Consider the following 23,649-nt stretch of genomic DNA (forward strand, 5'->3'; position numbering starts at 1 on the left):
ACTTAGAATACCCAGGAAACTGTTCAGCATTATTTAAAAATGGTCTTGGATTAGTTTTAAGCACACATTGACAACTCATGAGAAAACTAAATCTAATTGGAAAACCAGCACCATTGATAGACTAAGAACAGATGATTTCAACCTAGTAAAATGCTGAAGTAAACCAGAAGTGAAATATAATGCTGAGGGTGGAGGAGGAGGCAAGCAACAACTATGGTAGCTATTAATTCAATCATCAATGCCTACTTTAAATGTAAATATACCAACTGAAAGAAGGCATTTTCAGAGGCAACTGAAACTTAAGATCCAAATGTATGCTGTTTTGAAGGAACCCAATTAAATATCAGGGTATAGATAGATGAAGAAAAATAAACAGTGATAATACTAATTGAAAGAAATATAAAGAAGCTGTATTAATGTTGGGTTTAACAGATTTCAAAGAAAGAAAGATTAACAGAGATAATGAAGTCATTACTGTAGACTCGATGTTTTTTCCTTCTTACAGGCAAACCTGTTGAAGCCCCAAGGTAATGTTATTCAAATGTGGCACCTTTAGGAATTGAGGAGGTCTGAAGATGTGCCCTCCTCAATTTGATTAGTACCTGAATGATAGAAGCCTTGGGGGAGTTTCCTAGAATTTTTTTCTCATATAAGGACAGATTAGAAATAATTTTTTTCTACTTACAACCACTCATTCTAAAGTCTTTGTTATTGTAGCCCAAGAGAATTGAGACAGAATTAGATCATAAAAGTTTTCTAAATGACATATTCATCCTTAATGTATGTGTATCTAACAACAGCTTATCAAATACTTGAGGCAAAAGTGCATGTATCTGCAAAGATAAAGTAAATTAATCTATTATTATAGCTGAAGACTTCAGCCTTTCTTTACCAGTGGTGGACAGATCAGAGGGGACCAAAGCAGGCAAGACATGTTTGAAGTGAAAAACATCAATCAACTGGGCCTCATTTACATTTATATAATACTTCATTCAGCAACAGAGGGTGATACATTCTTCTTAAGCCTATGCATAAAATTCACTAGACTTGATGGCATTCTGGAAAACAAAACACATTGTAGTCAAGTCAAGTGAATGGAAGTGTTATGGCTCTCAGACCTCAGGCAAATTAAAATAGAAGAAATAATGAGTCAATAACACTTTTATCAAAGAGATTTCAGAGGAAGCTAAATGATATTTCAAAATAACTCAAACTAGTGCTCTCATTCACACATGTAAACACATATATGGGATGGAAAATGGTGACATAAACCTTTGAGTCCTGGAGAACCAGAAGCAGCTACCAACACACACAAAGAGTAAGGACTTTTTGGAAATTTATATCAAATAGAAACTGTTTGATGAAAACACACAAATAATATTGATGCACTTTTAAACAATCCCAGTGAGAGAAACAATCTCCACTATCAGCAACAACAAAAAGGGGTAAACGTTTCTAGCAGAATTATGGAATTACTCAAGGAGATAATTTCTTAGCTACAAGCTAATAATAAATCAATGGGCCCTAAGCATTCAGCTTCAGTAACTTGTCTGAGGAGCATTTGTACCTGGCACATATTTGGCAGCTAAATCCTGTGGTTTGATCAGGCTGAGGAGTTTTCAAGTTGGTCAACAGAATCAAAGAAATGACACAATGATACCTGAGACTTCTACAAACAGCTTGTAATTTTGCTACCAAATAAACAATAAAAATAGTGCATCAAAAAGACAGGGCCACCATTGACATTAAAGTGACATAGATCTGGAGGTCACTGCCAAAAGAATGGCATTTATTGCTTTGTCTGAGGAACTGGAACATATGTACTAATATTATTCAAACATGTTTCACCTATATACAGAGATATAACCAAATTCTCTTGGAAAATTATGAAAGAGAAACACTAAATTTAACAGATTATAGAATGTTATGGTAGAGACTGATAGCAGAAGCAATAGGAAAATGATGAAGTAGAAATAATTCCTACCATCTATATCACAAGCTGATTAAATAATACACACACACACATACACACACACACACACACACACAATTTTTAAAATAGATTTTGAAGCCTAGCATGACTGTCCAGATAAAACCTTCAGTAATAAACACATCATCAGAACTGACCCACCAGATTAAATACAACTGGAGAATTAAGCTAGTGAAGAAGAATTTTTCTGGTGTCAAAAGGAAGAAGGAGCCATCAGGTTTCCAAGAAAATTTATGAATTTTAACACTGTAATGTGAATGGTTTCCTCATAAGGACACAACACAGGAAAGAATGGTGGAGTGAGCATATAAATAAGTTAATGGTAGAGGTCTCAGAAGAAACCACATCTGTCCATACATCGATCCTGGGCCTTTGGCCAGAAGTATAAGAAAATGCATTGCTAGTGTTTAAGCCATCTATCTAGTTTGTAGTTTTTCGCTATGATCCCTAGTAAATAAATAACATATCAAATTACAAAACAAAACAAAACAAAACAAACAAACAAACAAGAATTAACAAAAACCTACCATTGGAGATTGCATAGAATTAAGTGGTGGTAAGGAAAGATAGATGGAAAGTAGTTTTAATGTTTTAATGAAGTTATTTTGATATAAATTTAACATGTTAATATGATATGCCAGCTATCTTTATTAATATGATTACCAAGAAATATTTGTATTCTTTATGAAGCCCATCTAATATTCCAGCTAATTACAAGAAGCTATAGAACTTTGCCAGTAAAATATTTGCCAGAGGTATTTTAGTGGTAGGGTTTTAGATTCAAAGTATGAAATTCATTGTTAATCATAATTGATGGATTTTTGAAAACAAATTTAAAAAAATCCAATACACAAAAAGCAACAACATTTTCAACTTAAAATCCCTGAGAATAACAACTGAAACCAATAAACCATAAGTAAAGGCAACAAATGACAAAACAAAAGGCAAAGAGAAACCCAAGAAAATGCCACAGTATTATGAAGAAAGAAGAGTTGCAGTGCATGTGAGAGTTTTCATCTTGAGTCTTACAAGTATGTGCCAACATAGCTTTGACATGTAAGAGCTATGATTGAGAAACACACAAGCAAAACAAAGCAAACAACACTAACAAAAATAGACCCAGTATAGGCAAGGATTTTGACATGCTCATCTCCTATGTAGGCAAAACAGAATATAAAAGAGCCAGGGTATGTAAAATGATTTGATTCATCTCTTCTTTTATCACTCATCTATGCATCTACACACATTAACAATGGACTAGGTGTAATTATTCCTTCATGCACTTTAAAGAAAGTATGTGTGTGCATACAGAGTTAACATATGATGACAGGGTCCTACAAAATCAATAGAAGTAGGACAAAGGATTCCATCAGTGGTATTGAAATAATGGCTGCTATGAGGGGGGAAATGGCTGAGATTTTAATCTATTGCCATTTCTACACAAGAGCAAAACCTAAGTATTTAGCTAAATCCACAACACCAAATTATAGAATAATAAATGAGAATATTTTATTCTTTTATGACAGAAAAGGGCTTGGTAAGCAAGGCATCAAATCCAGAATCTATACAGAATATAAGGAATGACAGAGTTCACCACTAAAATTGTAAAAGAAAAGTTTCTTTAGCTCCCAATATGTTAAATAGTTCTTTGAAGAAATCTTACTCAGGCTGGGATCCAGACTTCTAAGCAAAGCTGATTTGGGTTATTTCTCAAGGTGACTTTGTACCTAGTCCATTTATAGTCAGGTGTAAGAAATTCTTTTGCAAATTCCCACTTCTATGTCTTAACAATGTGACTTGATTTTAATTTCCAGCAGGAATGCTCTTCAACTGGAGGTCACTTTTCTCTCTTTATTATTCTGTGAAGGGGAAGTCTGTGCAGAAGGTCAAATTAGATTAGCTTCCTCCTCTTGAGTGTCAACCTCTGAATTTGTGTGTTACCTTACTGTCTTCTGTAATTTATAATTCAATAGTGGTTTACAGCTATGTTTTTCTCTAAGGTTATTTTTGTATTATCTGCAAGGGGAGATACTCAGATTATTCCAGAATCTTTTTTTTTTTAACATGTCAAGTGTCAAAGTATCTCTTTGTTGTCAAATCCTATAGACCCAATTTTAACAAACTGTTAATATGGGCACATTATTCTTGCCATGTTATAGATGATGAGTATGTGCAGATACATTCACAGATTTATCCTATCCAGATCATGTGTGTCTCAGTCAAACACTGGTTTAGTAAAACATGCCAGATTAACACATGGGACATTAATATTACACTAGGGGTAACATAGAATCTATTTTTAAAATTGAGCAACTTACTAAAAAAAAATGGTTTGGATGTCCCTTTTAGGGCTGAGGGACTCCGCAATAACTTTTTCTTTGTGCCTTGACCAGGTGTCTGTGATAGTTAGTATCTACTGCATAAAGGAGATTCTCTGATAAAATTTGAGAGACTCACTAATCTATTTTTATGAGAAATCATGATGAGGCATCTTAGTACTATATGGCATTAGCAGAGGCATAGTAGTAGGTTCTGTCATAGGACCTATGGCCTGTCTAGTCACAGGTACTTTGCTCTGATACTATGCTAGCTATGGGTTCTATATTGTGGAGTGGGTTTTACCTAAATCCAAGCAAAAAGTGGTTAATTCTTTCCATGGTATTTGTGCCACAGTTACACCAGTGTTCATATCTTGTCAATCAAGTCTTTATTGTATCTAGTTGGATTTGGCTAAAACAAATCCCTTCTAAAGTTCAAGGACCATTGAGCAAGATGAGATGAAAAGACTGTAAGAGCCAGAGGTTGTGAATGACTTTTAAAAAACCCCATGAAAACAAAACAGTATTTTATGAACACAGCAAAGCAGTTGTACATATGAATTCCCCTGGTTGTGACAACATCCACAAGACCTATACAAGTTCAAGTCAGGAAATCTCCATATGGAGGAGTGACCTAGGCATGAAGTCCCACCCCTAGCCTCAAAGCTGATGGTAATTGATAACTTCTAGAGAGGGAGAATTAGTTTCTATTCATAATTTGTTTATTCTTTTAAATTTCATTTTACATTTCAACCACAGTTCTCCCTCCCACCCCTCCAATTACTGCCTTCCCCTCACCCCTCCAGACCATCCACAGTCTATCCTCCTCATGGGTAGGGGCTTCCATGATGAATCAAGAAAGTTTTGTACAATAGGTTGGGGCAGGCCCAAGATGCTCTCCCATGCATTATGGCTGAGCATGGCATCTCACCACAGGGAATGAGCTCCAACAAGCTAGCTCATGTACAAGGTTTGTTTGCTGGAGAAATGGCTCAGTAGTTAAGCATACCGAATGTTCATTTAGAACACCCAGGATCAATTCCCAGCACCTACATTGCTGCTCAGAACTGTCTGTAACTCCAGTTCCTAGGGATATGATAAATCACCATGGCAAAACACCAATGTACATAAAATACAAATAAATAAAATTTAAAAGTATGTAAAATGTTTTCTTAAGATAAAATTCCTGGTAGGTCTAACATGTTTCAATGGATGGTCTCACACACACCCACCCACACACCCCCACCCACCCACCCACCCCCACACACACCAGTGTGTATTGGCAACAATAATTGGACTCCATAAATTAAAAATAGAATAACAACCCAATGTTGGGTGAATATGGGATGGGGGGATAGATCTGGGTGGAAGTGGAAGAGGGGTTTAATATAATCAAAATACAATGCATGGGATTCTCAAAGAATTAACCAAATAACAGTAAAAACATCCCATTTTAACTATGGCTATCACAAAATTATTTGCATTATAGTAAAGAGTTGTCCGAAGAATAGCTATAGGTATATTGATAACTATAGCCATGCTGTATTACTTTTATTTCTGCTTAAATTAGTGAGAATTGATCAACATAATCTGGCTTTCTTACAGGTCTGTTGAAAGAACAAATATGTGCTATGTATTTTCACCCATTCTTACATATAACATGCTATGGGGCCATTTATACATATCACTATCTCCTCTCTTAAGTATTTACTAGTATTATTCCCTAAAGTTGATTTGCTGGGCAGAGTCACACTGGTTGTGAATGCAAAATATATTAAGTTCAGTATAAATAAGCAAGGGTGAAAGAAACTGCTAAGTTTGGGACGTCAATTAAAACCTAGTTTTTAAAAAATCTCTTAAAAGAGCACTTACAGCTTTCATCATAACACAAAATTCATTTTCATCCTAAGTAGCAATAATACAAATAATTTAAAACTCTGATACTTATGTTGACCCTTCTATCTTACATGAACTGTTATCATTTTAATTTTGAATGCTTATCCTAAATGCAAGTACATTTTTCTCTTAGCAGCTTTAGTGTTTTGAGTTTTGTTTTAATCCCTATTTTTTCCCTGTAGTGTGATAAATAAAATATCCAGAGAAAGTTATTGGGGTTCAAGCTTCAAGCTGAATGTAGATCACAGAAGCAAAGCAACCAAGTCACTAGCTCTTACCTATACTTTAGGCTTAAAGGGTTGATCCTGTCTCCATGAGCTCTCACCAAATGTTAGATTGCTTCCTCTCCTCAGTGTGGCTGAAGAATAAATGCCTTCCTATCCTAAATGTGGCTAGAGAATGATTGCCAACTCTGAGACTTTATTCCTGTCTTAAATACCTCTCATGAGTGCTGGGATTAAAGCATGTTGTCCCAAGTGCTGAGATTATCTTCATGTGAGCTGCTACTCTTTAGATCTGGATATATTTCATGTAGTGCAGTGTGGCCTTGCACTAACAGAAATCCGTCTACCTCTACATCCTAAATGATGGGATTAAAGGTGTGGACTACCACATTTTGGATCCTATAGCTAAGTAGTTTGGCTGGCTTTTCTTACTGTACTCTCAGGCAAGATTTAATAAATCATAAATAATGTATCACCACAATTCCCCACTTCTCTATCCACATGCTTGGAACTTTATGTGGCACTAGCAATAGTTATAAATGTGTTAGATCCTTGCATCTACACAAGACTATGAAGATAGACAGGGCCTGTGGCCCATCACATATGCATAGTCACTTTGTAAATTACAGCAATGCTGCACTAAATTCTAACCTAGTGCCCGATTAATAGGTGAATATAAATCAAGATGTATTACTTGCATTACTAAGAGGATTTGACCATTGTATTTCATGGGGTCATTATTCATATTATCACCTTATATATAGTTGGTGAGAGGAGTTGTGAATTAGAAGCTCTTCTTATTTCAAACTATCTGCCTGTGGCTGGTGTCTCTGGTCCACAGTCATCTTGGCTTTAAGACAAAAGATGAATTGGAATGAGTTGGATCCTTCTATTATTTGCCACTTTGAGGTTGATGAGTCTGGGACATCACAGAGAATAGAGATCTGCTTGAACTAGCTGACAGTGGAAACATTTAAAGGTCCAACTTGTCTCTAGGCAGTGGTCAATACGACATGCTTTAGAAAGTCACTGAAGGCAGATTGCAGTTGACAAAGAAGATGCCATCTTGGCTCTTGTCCATCAGCTGTTTATCCAACAGATGTTGATATAAAGCTACCAAAGAAATGAACTAAATGTGTTGTTTCATAGGAGACCAAGTAGGAAAAAATATATCTATCATACCTTTCACACTTTCTATACATGATGCCTTTTTGTGGGAACATACAATTATTTGAGTAGCCATTACATTTTTGTGAAATTTAAGATTTAAAGCAAATTTGTATTAAAAACTATATCATATTCAGACTATACAAAGCCTTTCCTAAAGAACTATATTTCAGTAACTATTTACAGAATATAAAAGTGATTTATGAATAATGAGTATGCTAACATTACATAGACTATGAAAACTGATCTCTTGATAGGAGACCTGGGAAGACTCAAGAGAAGGCAACAGAACCAGCAGAGGAAAGGGAAACTAAAGTCTATCACCCCATAATTTCATGATATTTAACAGATTCTGGAAGTTTCTTCTCTTTCATTGTACTTGTCTGTTATAACATATATGACATCATAGGATGAGCAATAGATTATTTAATTCACATAAAATTTTCAGTAGTTTTTGACATGTAATGACTAGCTGATATTATGATGTTTGGTATTATTCTTGTTTTACTTCAGTGCTGCTTCTGAAAGGGCAATCATAACCAGAATATATTGTATGAAAAAAAAAATGATTCCAGTAAATGTACATACATATGGAATATTCCCCTGCACACTGTGAAAACATTTACTATAGGTCAATGAAACTTGGAAAGTGCACACACACAATCTTAACAGAATGATTAAGCAAGCAACCATTCAGAAGTTTCTCAGGAAAATTAACTTCATTACCAAGAAGAATGTAAAAAGAAAGTTTACTGGGCAAGTTTCAGTGCTAATGATGTACACATGAGTAAACCTATGAAATTATAACAGTCATCATAATAGCAATTTCCATGGCTTCCTGAATAAGAAGATTTACATGGTAAGTGAATTTTAATTCTATAGGCTTTAGTAGACATTGTATTGATCTACGAACTCAACTTTAAAATAAAAGTTATTTTATAATGGCAAGTTAGTCATTCTGAAATATGAACATTGGACCTCTAAGATGCCATTCATATGATTATTTCAAATAATCTGATATCAAAGGAGGAAGTTTTAAGAATTAGCTCATTTTCCCCCTGGCAACTATTAAGTACTTATATATTACACAAAATATTATTAAAACTAAATTTTATTTTTATAAAATATTTACATATAATAATTTTTATCATATTCTTTGTCCAGCTCCTCCCAGATCCTTTTCACCTCCCCCACCTTCACATTCCCTCTCTCTCTGAAAAGAAGAATCAAAAGAAAAAAACCCAAACCAGTAAGACAGAAACATGACAAAACAAAACAAAGGGAAGTTTCTATAGTTATACAACATGCTACAAAGAGCCCACATTTTGAAATGTGTGTACTAATTTCCTTTTATTTCATTAAGATGAATTTGGAGAAATCAGAATATTTTTATTGACATTACATTTAAAATATGTATAAGCCAGAGGTCAGGAATCTGAGCTACTAAAGACCAATAGCCTCAGAAAATAATTTAGTTTCCCTTAGGGCTCTTAGGCAATATGTATCAAAAGAAGACCGCTATCATTTTAACAAGAGATTTAAATTTTATATGTGGACATGTGGCTGAAACATAGAAAGAAACTTACATGATTGACAGTCTATATTGACAATCAGAAAATAAATAATAATCAGTTAAATAGATATTGGTATTTTCCTATAATTTCTTGTCTTTGCATCAAATCATGCTGATGACTTCGTAAATATTTTATTATCCTTATTATTATCTTATAAAACTGTCTTTAAAGGGTTCCTAGTCATTAAAAATATTTGTTTTGCTCATGCATCCTTTTATTTAAGGGCTGGGATAAGTTACAGCAGTTTAGTTTGTACTCCATACTTCATTGTAAAATAATGTTTATCAACTGAATAAATTTATATTAGATGCTTTAGATGTATATGATGTATCATATAAATGGTGATACAATTTAGCCATGATTTATTTGAAAACAATCTCAATATGTCTGTTCAGAAATATTCTATTTGCTATTTGTATGTATTGTTTTCCCTTAGCATATTGATAGTCCATGTTAAATCAAGCCATGCATTCAGTCTCTTGCCATGACTTCTGATATTATCTAATTTGTTCCTTTGAACAGAGTGAACACTAATGATTCTCCCCATTTCATATATTAAATTCCACCCATGGCAAATGTTATTTGGAAGAGGGTTTAGGGAGATCAACATCACCATGTGAAAACTGATGATTCTAGGTTTCATTGCTAGGCATAACACTTCCATTAGCTAACTACTCCGAGAGACACTGGCTCAAGTAAAGAAGGATCCAGGAATTAGACAAAGCAGATCTTGATATCTCTGTCTCTTTCTGTGTAGCATATGCAAGTGTTTGTGTGTCTCGCTGTGTGTACACACATGCATAGTAGCTTATTTTTCTCTAATCTCTCTCTTCATGTGGGATGCTCTCAAAGACATCAAATCACCCTAAGCCTATTATATACCTTGCAACTTCGGAACTATAATAAAGCTCATGTGCCAAATCAAATAAAAAAGACCAGAATACCAAAGTCACCATGTCAATAAACCTCACCAATATATTTTAAAGCAACCATCACCACCACCATTATCATCTCTACCACCTTTCATGTGTACTGTCAATTCCTCCCTAATATTCTTTCTAGAGTTACTTGAAGACTTTCCAGAATACAGAAGAATGTTCTATACTGCTGCCTTCTACTTAGAAAAACCATGAATCACTCAACAGAAAGGCATCACAAATCATGACTGACAACAACATTTGTAATTTAGAGGCTATTTACTAATACATAAATAAAAGCTTGGTGCTATAAAGTTGGGTATCCCAAGCAGATGGCTAACTAACTACTCACAAAAGTATGGTGTACCTTTGTTCTTAATGGAGGAAGATACTGAATCATGCTGGTAAGTAAATAAAACCTGTTGCTTTTCTTAACAACTCACCATGGAATAAAAAGACAACACAGGATGGCCAGGAACTTAGACTGCATGGAATTTATTACAACCATAAGTAGTTAGTGTCCCAAATGACTATAGATGGTGTATAAAAAGTATGAAAAAAAATCCAAAGTATCAAGGTGATGGACTGACTCATGTACATCTCAATTGTCAGAATGAATTTTCATTTCTACTGTTTCCATTTGAAAACTGATACTCTCATAGAGTTGAGATAAATATTCCATCTTCTTTGCATGCCTGAGAGACTCTGTCAGTTTTTAGAACTGATATGTCTTGTCTTCTTTTGTTTTCTCTTTCAGGCTTCTTGGATAGATCATAGTTTGAAAGTAATGAATGATAGTTTTGTTGTTGTTGTTGTTGATAAGGTATTTTTCCTTTTACTATTTTATTATTTTTTTCTTATTTTACATATTGATCCCAGTTCCTTCACACACACCCCATTCTCCCAAGCCCCTGACCCTGTCTTATCCCATACCCCACCCACTCAGAGGGAGGGTGAGGCCTTCCAGGAGGGATCATCATATTCAGTCAAGTTATTTGGAGTAGGGCATAGGCCCTCCCTCCATACTTTTGGTCAAGGGAGTATCCCTCCATGGGATGCTAGATTTTTGACATAAGATTATCAGCTCTAATTGTGTATTCTAGGAAAAGTAAGATTTTTCTGGCTGAATTTCCTTATTTTAAATCTTGAAAGATATACTTCCCACATTGGATGAATGTTTAAACTAAAATTAATAATGTATACAGTGTGTATAAAATATCTGGAATGACAGCAAACACAACAGCTGTCACTATTTCCAAGAGGCAGTGTTTGAATTAAAGGCAATAAAACTAATCATGTTGGTCTAAACACTTAATTGCTAGGTCATAACCCTGGGAGTTGAGTTCTAATACACACTTTTAATTAAAAGTAAAGTTCAAAATTGGTTCATCTTGCTTTTAAAAACTCATTAATCTTTGATAAAACTAGAAGTATAAATACTATCCCCTCTCTTAAGAACTGATGCTTTATAATTGGAGCAGATCTACATTTAAAATATCAAGGTTGCATTACCTTTTTTTTTTTTTTTTTTTTTTTTTTTTTTTGAGGTAGAGATTTCTCTACCATTATTTCCTTAGGCAAGTCCTTATTTGTAAAGTACATGTACAATCTACTCAGACTCTTTTTATCTCCAGGTACTCTTTAAAAAGCAGACACCATAATTGAGTTCAGGTGGCAGTTATCAATGAGTTCAATCTTGACATAGATGGAGATGAATAACACAGTACTGTATGTCAAAGTCCCACAGCCCCAGACAGAGATGAGAAATTAATGATGCCATTGTCAGCAGCATGATTACAAAAGGGTGGTAGTTGGAACTTACATGGTTAATATTTCCATTGACATAAATCTATCTCATTCCATACCTTTAATATCCCCATAATCTGTGGGTCCACCATGTAGAACCAGAACCGAACAGTGCATATCCCAAGGCTTGCAGGGAAGAACTGAGAGGTAATGATTCTTGCAGTAGATCCTTGTTTGGAGGCAGAAGATTTGACATACAGGAAATGCCGACCACTACCTAGAACAGATCGAGAAAAGTTTTATTTTTACTTGCAACAATATATTTGACTGATAAATACAGAATAAGTTTAAACCCCACACAATAGCATCATCACCTCAAATGTTCTCCTTTTAATTCATCTCTTACAAATAATCTCTAAATAGCCATTAATTCTGAAGAAAAACATGGTCATGTGATATGCAGGATTTATGTTACACAGGACTCAATGCTGTGTTTACTCTGAAATTGTAATACTTTCCTCCACTTCATTCAAACTTGTCCATTTCAAACCATAGCATTTTGTATGTTATGCACAGTAGACAGGTAGAGAGTAGGCATTGTAGAATGATTGATGCGGCACCTTATTTTCAGGTGTTGTTACTTCTTCATTTGCCAGAGTAGTAAAATGTAGCTACTGTTTCAGCAGAATGTGATTCTGAGAATTATTACATAATTTATTAGTTGATGTATGTGTGTGTGTTTGTACGGGGGTATTTGCCTGTGTGGGCATATGTGAAAGATGCAGGTTAATAATACATTTATGCTTCTGTCTCTCACCACCTTACTCTTGACACAAGGCTTTGCACTGGACCTGTACTTTTTCCATTAGGCTATTTTGTATGGCCAGCAAACACCAGGGATCTGCATGTCTCTATGAACAAGAGGTCTCAGATATATGCTACCAAGTCAGTTTTTAAGTGATTTCTTGGGATCTGAACTGAGATCCTCATGCTTATACAATAATGTCTTTACTCACTGAGTCCCAAAAAAGTCCTAAAAGAGACATACATAGACCCCTGGAAAGGAGGAAAGGGACAAGATCTCCTGAAAAAAAAATGGGAGCACAGGAGGAGGAGGGGGAGAGGAGGTAGGAGAAAGAGGAGGGAAGAAGAAGAGAGGAGAGCATGAGGGACCAGGAAGGTCAAGTTGGAGGAGGAACAGAGAAGGAGAGCAAAAAAAGAGATACTGTAATAGAGGGAGCCATTATGGATTTAATGAGAATTTTGGCACTAGGGAAATCTCCAGGGATCCACAAGAATGACCACAACTAAGAATCTAAGCAGTAATGGAGAAGCTACCTTAAATGCCCTTCCCCTATAACAAGATTGATGACTACCTTAAATGCCATCATAGAACCTTCACCCAATAACTTATGGAAGCAGAAGCAGATTTCACAGCTACGCACTGAGCAGAACTACTAGAATCCAGTTGTAGAGAGGAAGAAGTAATGAGCAAAGGGGTCAAGACCATACTGGGGAAACCCACAGAAACAGCTGACTTGAGCAAGTGGATGCTAACAGATCCCCCAGTCTGACAGCTGCGGAACCAGAGTAAGACTGAACCAGGCTACCTGAACATGGGTATCAGCTGGGTGGCCTGGGAAGTGGCCTCTGGCACTAGAACTAGTGTTTATCCATAGTGTACAAATAGGCTTTTTGAGCCCATTCCAGAGGGAGAGAAGGACCCTCTCTTAGCCTAGATACATGGGACAGGGCATAGTTCCTGCACTAATTCAATGCTTGTATATCATTACTTCATGGGTCATGAAGGTAAGTACTGCCCAACAGACCCCCCCCCCAAATCAACCCAACTTTGTCACATTGTTGAACACCTGTCGTATCCTGTCAGCTAAGTTTAGGAAATTATTTATTTTAAAGTCAGATCCTTTGCGATAAGAATGCTCATAGCTGAGAGAACGCCCTTTCTTCTATATGAAAACCTGGTGTGGCTTTCAGAGTAGATGTTTCCCTAACAGGGCTCCTCACTGAGTTTCATCTCCTGAAAGTCTCCATATAGAGCCTACAGCTCCTGCACATTCATGTCTTAGATGACCTACCCAGTTCCACCCAGATTTCTTCCCCAGGTTTCTGTCTTAGTATGTGTGAACTTGTGTCCATTACTTTGTCTCTCATGGAAGGAGTGGCTATTTCTCTGCCAACTCTAGTGGATCCATGAGCAGTGGAAGCTTTTCAGCTGCACATCTTGTTTACTGGTAAAAGGTAGGCAGTTTTCCTCAAACCTCCTGACAGGCTGGGTAAGAACTGGAAATGACCTGCATCTATTTTCAAACGTTCCATACTGAAAATCTTTTATGATGCTTTCTGAAGGCTTATATTTTTAATCCATCAAGAAAAAATATCTAGCAAGGCAGCATGGCACCACACCTGTTATTTTGAAATCAGTCTTGGCCTCAGAGTGAGATCCTGTCCCAAAATTCCAAACCCATTAAATCCAGTGGGTCACAAAACAGGCAGAAAGACAAGGACATAACAAACAGATGTGAAGGGGGAATAGGTGGCTAACAATGTTTGGAAAGAGAGAGGAGAGATCAGAGCAAGGGTGAGAGTAACCACAATGCACTATGTGTAAGCATAAAATTATCGGGGAACAAATGTGGCAAAAACATAAGGACATCCACAATCAACAAATAAAAATAAAAAAATAAAAAACTACCAAACAAAACAACATAACTTCTGCAAAAGACAGTAGATTTTTCTTTGGAAACATACTTTAATTCCATGTTGTCTTTAATTAAATAGGAAAATGTAACCTCTCATCTCATTGTCTTTTCCTTACATGAGGATTTCCAGTCCATTATAACTGCATAGTCTTAAGTTGGATGTGAAGAAATAACTAGTTAATATGTTTGGATAATACAATTCTATGTTTTATAGTTTAGCTCCCAAAATGTATAGTATACAAAGTGGAAATAAATGTACTTCGATCTCAAGCTTGATTTGTCATAAGTTCTAGTCTGATATTGAAAGTAAAAAATTTAGGGCCATGAGAAAAGCAGCAATTACATTCATCGATGCAAATGCAATCAAGTTTACAGATAGGAACTGAATTCTGATTTAAAACATTGCATTTCAGTATATTTAATCTTTACCCTATGTATGGAAAAATCCATTTGTAGGGACATCCAGTGAGTCATGGATAACCTACTGGCAGCTGTGTTCCCCAAAGGAGAATTAGCCAGCAACTGTTAATAGCTCATGCTAAAACTCTGACTGGATTCTTCATGTCAAGTTGTGCGAGTGAGCTAAAGTGTACAGCAGCCATGTCAAGTTCAGAGGTCAACATTTACCAGTTATCTTCCACATCTGCTTGGTTCTTTTATTCTTTCAGACCCATTCCACAAAATTCCCTAAATCTTGGATAAAAGAAGGTTGATATAGCTGACTCATCCACAGCATAGCACTGACTTATTGATGTTTACCACTTAGGAGTCTCTGCATTCAGCATTACCTCTTGCAAGAAGAAACTTCTCTGACCAAACCAGAGGACAAATCTGTTAGTATACACAAATATTTAGAATGCAGGTTGGCAGCACATTTAGCAACACAATAGCAACCAAGTGATTTTGTCCAGAATAATAGTGCCAGGCATGAAATCTCCTCTGCAAAGTAGGCCTCATATTTAACCAGAAAGTGTTTGGTTACTTCTATAACCTTGCCATGCCACTATTGTACAAGTGGACACATCTTGCCAAACAGGTCAGTAATGTAGCACGCATGGGGCACAAGAAAGATCGAGATTATTGATGTCTTTTATCTCTTGTCAGTCTAAATGTGCCTCTTCTGGCACTATGATGTAATTAATCAATGCAGAGAGTATTCCTGATCAGTTTAAGGTTGATTCCTCTATGTCCTGCCTATTAAGCTCCACAGTGATTAATGTCCTCAGTAATAGTGTCTTACAATACCCTCTCTCTCTCTCTCACACACACACATTTAATTAAAGATGATAACAGGACATTAACCCTTGCAAATTAAAGGGAGGTGGAGTCACTAACGATTAAAAGTTTTACTTGGAGATGAGTGGACCAGGAAGAGAAGAGGGATAGAGGTGTGGTTTCACCACAGCACAGGATAATCACTGTTTTGTGAGATTCAATAGCAAAACCTGAAAGCAATTCCAATTATGTGTTAGGAGCCTCTGGGCTGAGTTTTCAAAATATACTCCGAATAGTTTGTTCTAAATTGCATGCTCAGTGTGGGTTTTACAAAGTTTAAAAATAGAATGCAGCTTGTATTTCTGACAAACTATTGTTGTAACACTTGGACACATCTAAATTTGACTGTGAAAAGAAACAATTTGTTGAATTGTCACATTTTTTTTCTCAAAAAATAAAATGTAGATGTTTGCTTAGACTCTAAATTATTAACAAAAAATGTTATCCAGCAATGTTCTGTATCATAAAGTACTAATGCTTGACCTTGAATATGCTTTTTGAAATAGAGCCATACTTATCTATCAGGCTATAGCTACCACACTTTCTAATATTTACCAACATTCAGTTGCTTACTGGAAACTAAATGTTAATATCTAGAAAAATCCTTAGGCCAAAGTCAGTATAGTCTCCCTATATGTTAAGAATTTGTTAAAGAAGAAAAGCTCTCAAGCCTCAAGTGCCATGACATGTTTAGAATTTAACAGGAAATCATTAAACCAGTTCATTTCTGTTTCTTACATGAAGCTTTGTGGGATGATCAATAGCATCCAAGCAGGCAGGAATTGCAGAAGCAAAATTCTTTGATTAGTTGATCTAGAGATGACTAACAGCTTCCTTTCTATCATCTTAAAATCTTCTTACTACTCACATATCTGATCTCAAGACTCTCAGCTGATGTCATAAAACTGTCATAGTTCAATTAAGTGTGAATTAGTTCAACTAGGTGTGAACAGGGTGCAATATTCTAAAAGATATTTTTTAGTAAGTATTTCTAAATTTTCTTCCTCATTTCTCCGATTTTTGTACACTTTAAATTTAGGACTTCATTTTTGCTTTAGATTTAAAGATCTTAAATTCCTAGTGCAAATATTCTTACATTTAATGACCAATTAAACTCCATTGGGAGTGAAGGCAGTAACTTAAAGACTTGAGCACAGTTTTGAAAAATGGTGATTGCTTAATATCAAATGTACATCAACATTGATCATTGAAGTATGCTTTGTTCAAATGACAATGATAATTTCCTATTGTAAGGAAAACAATTTATTAGATTCTTCACACTTCATGGCAACCCTTCTATGAGCAGAAAATAAAGAGTCTAAATTGACTTTTAGATGTGAGAAGCTACCATCTTATATTTGAAAATGTTTCATTGAATCATTGTGTTAAATGGCAAAAAAATGACATTTCTTTTTTAAATGATAATTAATATTCATAAAGGAAACTCTATTTTTATAAGACCTCTGCCATAAGAAAAAGAATTTTCATTTGCTCCCCTCTCAAATCTTAAAAGATAATTTCTCACATTAAATTATCTGAACTCACTTCTTGGTTTAAATTGAAGGCAAATTTCCTCTTTTTGTTTCTTCTGCTTATAATATAAAACTGCCTAATGGTTTTTAAAAGTGGTGTGTAATATGCCTATTCTTCAAAACATTGAATTCTCCCTGCCTCAGAGTAAGATATCTGGCCCAACATCCTATATAATTTCTGCCTTCTCCTTACTCTAAAATAGAAGGGTCCATTTAGACTATCAGGGGAAATGCCCTTAGTCTCTTTTTTGTATTTCAATTCCCCACTTGGATTTCTAAGGAACTGGCAGTTTGTGTTGCAATATTTTAAGGTTGTAAAATTCAAAAACATTATGAGCACAAAAGTTTCATCAAAGTTGTCAAACTGGAAGTCTTAAAGCATCTTGAAAGTCAAGCAAAATTTGGTATATGTAGGAAAGAATGGCTGTCACTATCTTTTTTCTGTTTGCTTTTTGAGCAATACAATAACTAGACTCAGGATCTTTAGAATTTTTCATATGGCATATTTTAATAGGCGATGGAAACAAAACTTCCCATAGAGGCATGTTAATGAAAGGTAGTTTCATCTCATTTCTATACCTATTGATATAATAGATGGAAAAGATAGCTCAATCAGATGAAGATGATAAACAGAAGGGGTTAACTGGTACTTGCAACAAATTTAAGGGGAAGCATAGTTCACTTTTTCTCTAAACAGTTCCAATGTCACTTGGCACAAAACACCTTCAGAGGAAAGACTCCAGTATGTACACAGTTCAAGAACGTCTAGGGCTATATAACAGAAAATAATGTGAGCCACTAATGAAATGGCAGAAATTTTTGTAGTCACAATTTCAAAAAGTAAAAGAAACCATGAAGTTATTTAATTTGATTCAATATGCCAAAATTTTGTCAGTTACAAATCATTAGCAAGATATATTATAATGTTCACAATATGGCTTTGAAACCTAGTGTGTCTTTTTCTCAGTTTGGACTGGCCATGTTTCTTGGAATAAATACCTTCCTGGGCCTGGCACTAACACATGGCAGTCTAGGCTACAGAAAGTTAAGTAATAGTTTGACATTCCTAACGGTGATAATCCATTCATGTTACTCTGGTAAGATTTTCAACATTTCTGACACAGAGCAGATTTGTACATAACAGTTGAAAGGCTTAAATTAGTGAAATGCTCCAATCTTCTTCCAGTTTCTGACTCTTAGCAAAGTTTTAGTGATGTTATCTCTCTCCAACCTTAATTTCTCTTTATTTTGTCTGTAAAATTTTACTTACATGAAAATAAAAGAACATTTTGTCAACATTAACAAATAACTCTTTGCTAACTACAGGAATATAGTTATGGCATTCTCATTGCAATAGAACTTGCCACAACCCTTCTCTTCCTCTTCAGAAACTCCTATTTGCCATTTCTCTCCATTGAATTTAACCACTTCCAACAAAGTGTTCCAGATTTGTCAATTCAAACTGTTTGATATTTATGTTCTGTTTCCTTTTACTACCCAATTAGCCACATGATGGCAGAGCATTTCCTGATTTGTCCAACACATATTCCAAGTTATATAAGGAGGTCAGGAAAATTGAGCTTCAACAAATACTTATCCAGTGAATGAATGGTTAAACAAAAAGTTACAACATGCTAATGGATATAAATTTTTTTCATAGAGCTGTCATCTGTGGGTAATTTTTTATTTAGTCAAAGTTTCAAAAATAGATAGAAACATCATTTCAGTCATACATGCTTACATTTTTCACAGCTCAGCCATTAACATTTGAAAACACACTATGTAATTTTGCTATTTTTGATCTTGTATGTCTGCTTCTACCTTAGGTAAACCTCATTTGGGTTTTCTGAATATTCAGTTTTTATTACCTTCCAAAGTTCATATTCAAATTTTTTAGGAACAATTTCTCTTGTAGTATGCCTTTGTAAATCAAATTTTGGCCTAACCAGTCATCCAAGTTATTCACATGCTTTGAGATTATTAAAAATGTTATACTGTGTATTCAGCTTTTAAAAATTGCATTTATCTTTTTTTAATTTTGTAATTTGTTTTACAAGGAGTTTTATTTAAAAAATTATAGTTTTAAATATATATAAGCTCTCATATATTCACTGATATAGCAACTTTTAAGGAAAGCATTGTATTAACTTACTATGTGTTGGACTCTCCATATAATCAACTGTTACAAAATAAGCTCAACACATGGCTTTAACATTAAATTATGACCTTCTGTTCTCCTTTGTAGCCCCTCAGTGACCCTGACTTAGAACAAAGCATGTGTGAGAGAAATATGGTACGAAGATATAAGGACTCCACTGAAGTCAGCATCTTTGAAAGCAAAGGATGGCCTTGCGAAACTCTTTCATAGTTGGATTAAGCAAAATTCCCCAATCCTTTCCCATACTACTTAATCCTTAATCTGTTGCTAAAAGGGAGGATGGTTGTTAGGGAATCTAGCTCATGTTGGTTAAAAGATGACAGGAGTCAGTGTTTTTTAGGAGACATTGCCAAAAACTTAAACTCTTTATGTATTTTTCTTATATTGAAAATATATTGTTTTCCATGCAAATATTCTGATTAGGGTTTTCCTTCCCCAACTCTCTCTCCAATGCTTCTCTATCTCTCCCCCCATGCAATTCAAATAGATATCAAAGGAATAATAATAAAATAAGATAACCAAAACAAAAGAAATCAGAATCTGACAAAAAAAAAAAAAAAAAAAAAAAGACATGAAAAAGTGTCAAAGAAACATAAAGATCCAGAAATGCACACATTTGCACACACAGGAATTCCATTTAAAAAAAAATACTGGAGGCTACAATATATACTTAAATGTTTTTAAATAGGAAAATAAACAAACAACATTAACACACAAAAAAACTTGTCTTGACAGAATTATGAGACAAAGAAGCACCAAAGAGACCCCTTAATTCATTTTTTGTTGGCCATCTACTGCTGGTCATGGGGCTGGCAAGCATGGTTTGTCTCTCCAGTAAAAATCCCTTTGAGAAATGTATTTTTTTTCAAGTAGCTGTCAATTCAATACAGCATGTGGGCTGGGGATTTGTGTCCAGTTCTTTCAGTTCTAGGATCACAACTGGTTGAGACCCATGCAGACACTGTGTATGCTGCCACTGTCTCTGTGAGTTCATATGTTCTACTTTGTCTGGAAGGCCTTGAATCCTTGGTGTCCTTCATCAATCCTGACTCACACTCTTTCTGCTTGTCTTCCAAACAGTTCCCTTGACGGGATAGATTTAACAGAGACATCTTTTATTGGGCTGAATGAGTCAAGGTCTCTTACTCTATGCATATTTTCATCTGTGGATCTCTGTATTTGTTCCCATCTTGCTACAGGAGGAAGTTCCCCTTATAATGGCTAAGCAATGTGCTGTGCTTATCTATCAAAATAGCAGAATCTTGTTAGGAGTCACCTTATTGCTTTGGTTTTTTTTTTTTTTTAAAGTACTTTTCTTACACTCTTCCTAGCCTATCTAGTCCTAGGTTCTTGGTCACTCAACTGCTTTGGATCTGGGTCTTAACTCAAATTGAATAGGCCTTAACTCAAAGCAGATACTGGTTGGTTACTTCCACAAGCTGAGAGAATATACAGGATTTTTTTTTTTTTTTTCTGAGCATTGGTACTTACTACGTGTTCTAGTTCCATTTTTTTTTTCCCTGAAACTCTCATATTTTATTTTCCTTTAAAGTTGAAATATAAGCTTTAAGGTAGAATGTTGGGAATATAATAGAACAAACAATAAGGAATAATATTGATCAAAAGGATCCATCATAGGAAATGGGGAACAGGGACCGGGGTTAGCATAAAGCCACCCAAATGAAATATGAAAATACTACTTGGAAACATTTGGAAGCAAGTTACTTCATGTTAATTAAAAATTTAAAAAAAAACAACATCTAGGCTATTCAATACTTCAGTAAAGTGATGGAATTCTGTGGACTGTAAGAAGGATGACTTTAGGATGATGAATGGAATTCAGGGTTCAGGGTTCCTCTTCTGCCTAGTATGGCACTTGTAAAACACAAAGTGAAGCATTAGGCTATACTTTGATTTAAAAAAAAAAAGTTTTTTAAAGTCCAAAAAAGAAAAAAAGGAAAAAGAAAGTCTTTCCTATGGCAATGAGTTTCAAGACTACATTCTTTTCTATCAGATTTAGTTATCTAATGTTATATTGATATCCTTGATTCATTTATGGTTGAGGTTTGTGCAGAGTGATAGGTGTGGGTCTATGTGCATTCCTGTACAAGCAGCCATCTATTTTGACCAACAGAATTTTTGAAGATGTTGTCTTTTTTCTAGTGTATTTTCCTTCATTATAAAAACCAGGTGTCATATGTGTATGGATTAATGTCTGAGTCTTTAATTAGATTTCACTGAGTAGTCTATCTGTTATTGTGCTGGTACCATGCTTTTTTACTACTGTTGCAATGTAGTACAATTTGGGATAAGAGATGATAACACCTCCAACAGTTTTTATTATTCAGAATTGATTTAACTAGCCTTTCATATTTTTTCTATTTCCATATGAAGCTGAAAACTGTCCTTTCATGGTCTATGAAAACTGTATTGGAATTTTATTGGGGATTGCACTGAATTTATAGATTGCTCTTGTTGTAAACTGAAAAGGTATATCCTTTGTATACCTAATCTCTCAACACTTTATTATGAGGGGTGTTGGATTTCATCCAAGGATTTTTCAATTTCTGTTTGATCATGCTGGATAATCATTTTGATGGGTTTTTTTTAAAATTCAGTTTGCCAGTATTTATTGAGAATTTTTCTTCTATGCTCATAAGGGAGATTCATCTCCAAATCTTTGTTTGTTGTGTCTTTATATGGTTTAGGTATCAGAGTAACTGTTGCATCATAAAAATAAGTATGCAATGTTCCTTCTATTTCGATTTTGTAGAATAGCTTGAGGACGACTGGGATTAGCTCTTCTTTGTAAAGTCTGGTAGAATTATGTGCTTAAACCATCTGGCCCTGGATTTTATTACTTGGGAGATGTTTAATTGCTGTTTCTATCTTACATTACTCATTTGATCCTTACTAACTTTGGTAGGTAGCATATATCAAGAAAATTACCATTTCTCTTAGATCTCTCCAATTTGGAGGAGTACAGTATTTTTTAAATTTGTCCTTATAATTATCTTGATTTCTTTGGTGTCTGTGGTAATGTCCCCCTTTTTTCTTTAATTTTCTTAATTTAGTTAACTTGGCTGAGAGTTTCTCAATCTTGTTGATTTCCTCAAAGAATCAACACTTTATTTCATTGATTCTTTGTATTAAATTTGTTTGTTTCCATTTTATTCATTACAGCCACAGAGTGGTTATTTCTTGCCATCTACTCCTTAGGAACAGTTTCTTCTCTGTTGTTCTATAGATTTCAAGTGTACTGCTTAATTGCTAATATAAAAACTCTATAATTTTTTTCATGTAGTTACTTATTGCTAAGAACTCACATATTAAAAATGCATTGTGTCCAATATGTTTTGGTATGTTATACTTTCATTTTCAATCAGTCTAGTAAGTTTTATTTTCTGTCTTGACCCTTTTTTTTTTTGTTCAGTAGTAAGTTATTAAGTTTCTTTGAGTTGGTAAACTTTATGTTGATTTTGTTGTTGATATTTAGTTTTAATCTATAGTGGTAAGATAGGATTTAGTGTTTTGTTTCATTTGTTTCTACTTTTGAGACTTTGTGATCAAATTTATAGAAAATTACATGAGGTGTTGAGAACAAGGCATATTCTATTGTGTATCATCGAAGCCTTCTGTATTTATCTATTAAATCTATTTGGTTTGCAATTGCTGTTAGCTCCAACATTTCTCTGTCTAATTTTTGCTGACCTGTCTATTGATGAAAATTGGGTATTAAATTCTCCCACTATCACTTGTTGAGTGTTGAATTGCAGATTAATTTGTAGTAGTGTTTCTCTGAACTTGACTATCTTTGTATTTGAGGCATAAATGTTATGAGTTATAACATCATTTTAGTCAATTTTTCCTTTGATGACTATTTACTGACATTACCTATCTCTTTCGATTGGTTTTAATTTGAAGGCTATTTTGTCATATAGTAAAATCACTATCTTGCTTTTTGGGACCATATGTCTCAGATATCTTTTCCCATCCTTTTACCCTGAGGTGCTATCAATCCTTGAAGTAAATGTGTGTTTCTTGAACTTAACAGATGTTTGGGTCCTTGTTTGCATATATTCTTCTATCTGTCTTTTTAATTAGGAGAATTGAGATCATTGATGTTGAGAAT

General features: G+C 34.7%; 1 protein-coding gene across 1 annotated transcript in view; it reads right to left on the reverse strand.

Moving 5' to 3' along the window:
- The window catches only part of Malrd1 (MAM and LDL receptor class A domain containing 1), a 602,535-nt gene that overhangs the window by 146,146 nt on the left and 432,740 nt on the right, over positions 1-23,649 (reverse strand). The window contains exon 31 of the mRNA XM_051205714.1: positions 11,952-12,109. Coding sequence (XP_051061671.1) covers positions 11,952-12,109 — 158 coding nt within the window. The remainder of the gene's footprint in view (positions 1-11,951; positions 12,110-23,649) is intronic.

The sequence above is a fragment of the Phodopus roborovskii genome, unplaced genomic scaffold (genome assembly GCF_943737965.1).
Source record: "Phodopus roborovskii unplaced genomic scaffold, PHOROB, whole genome shotgun sequence".
NCBI lineage: Eukaryota > Metazoa > Chordata > Mammalia > Rodentia > Cricetidae > Phodopus > Phodopus roborovskii.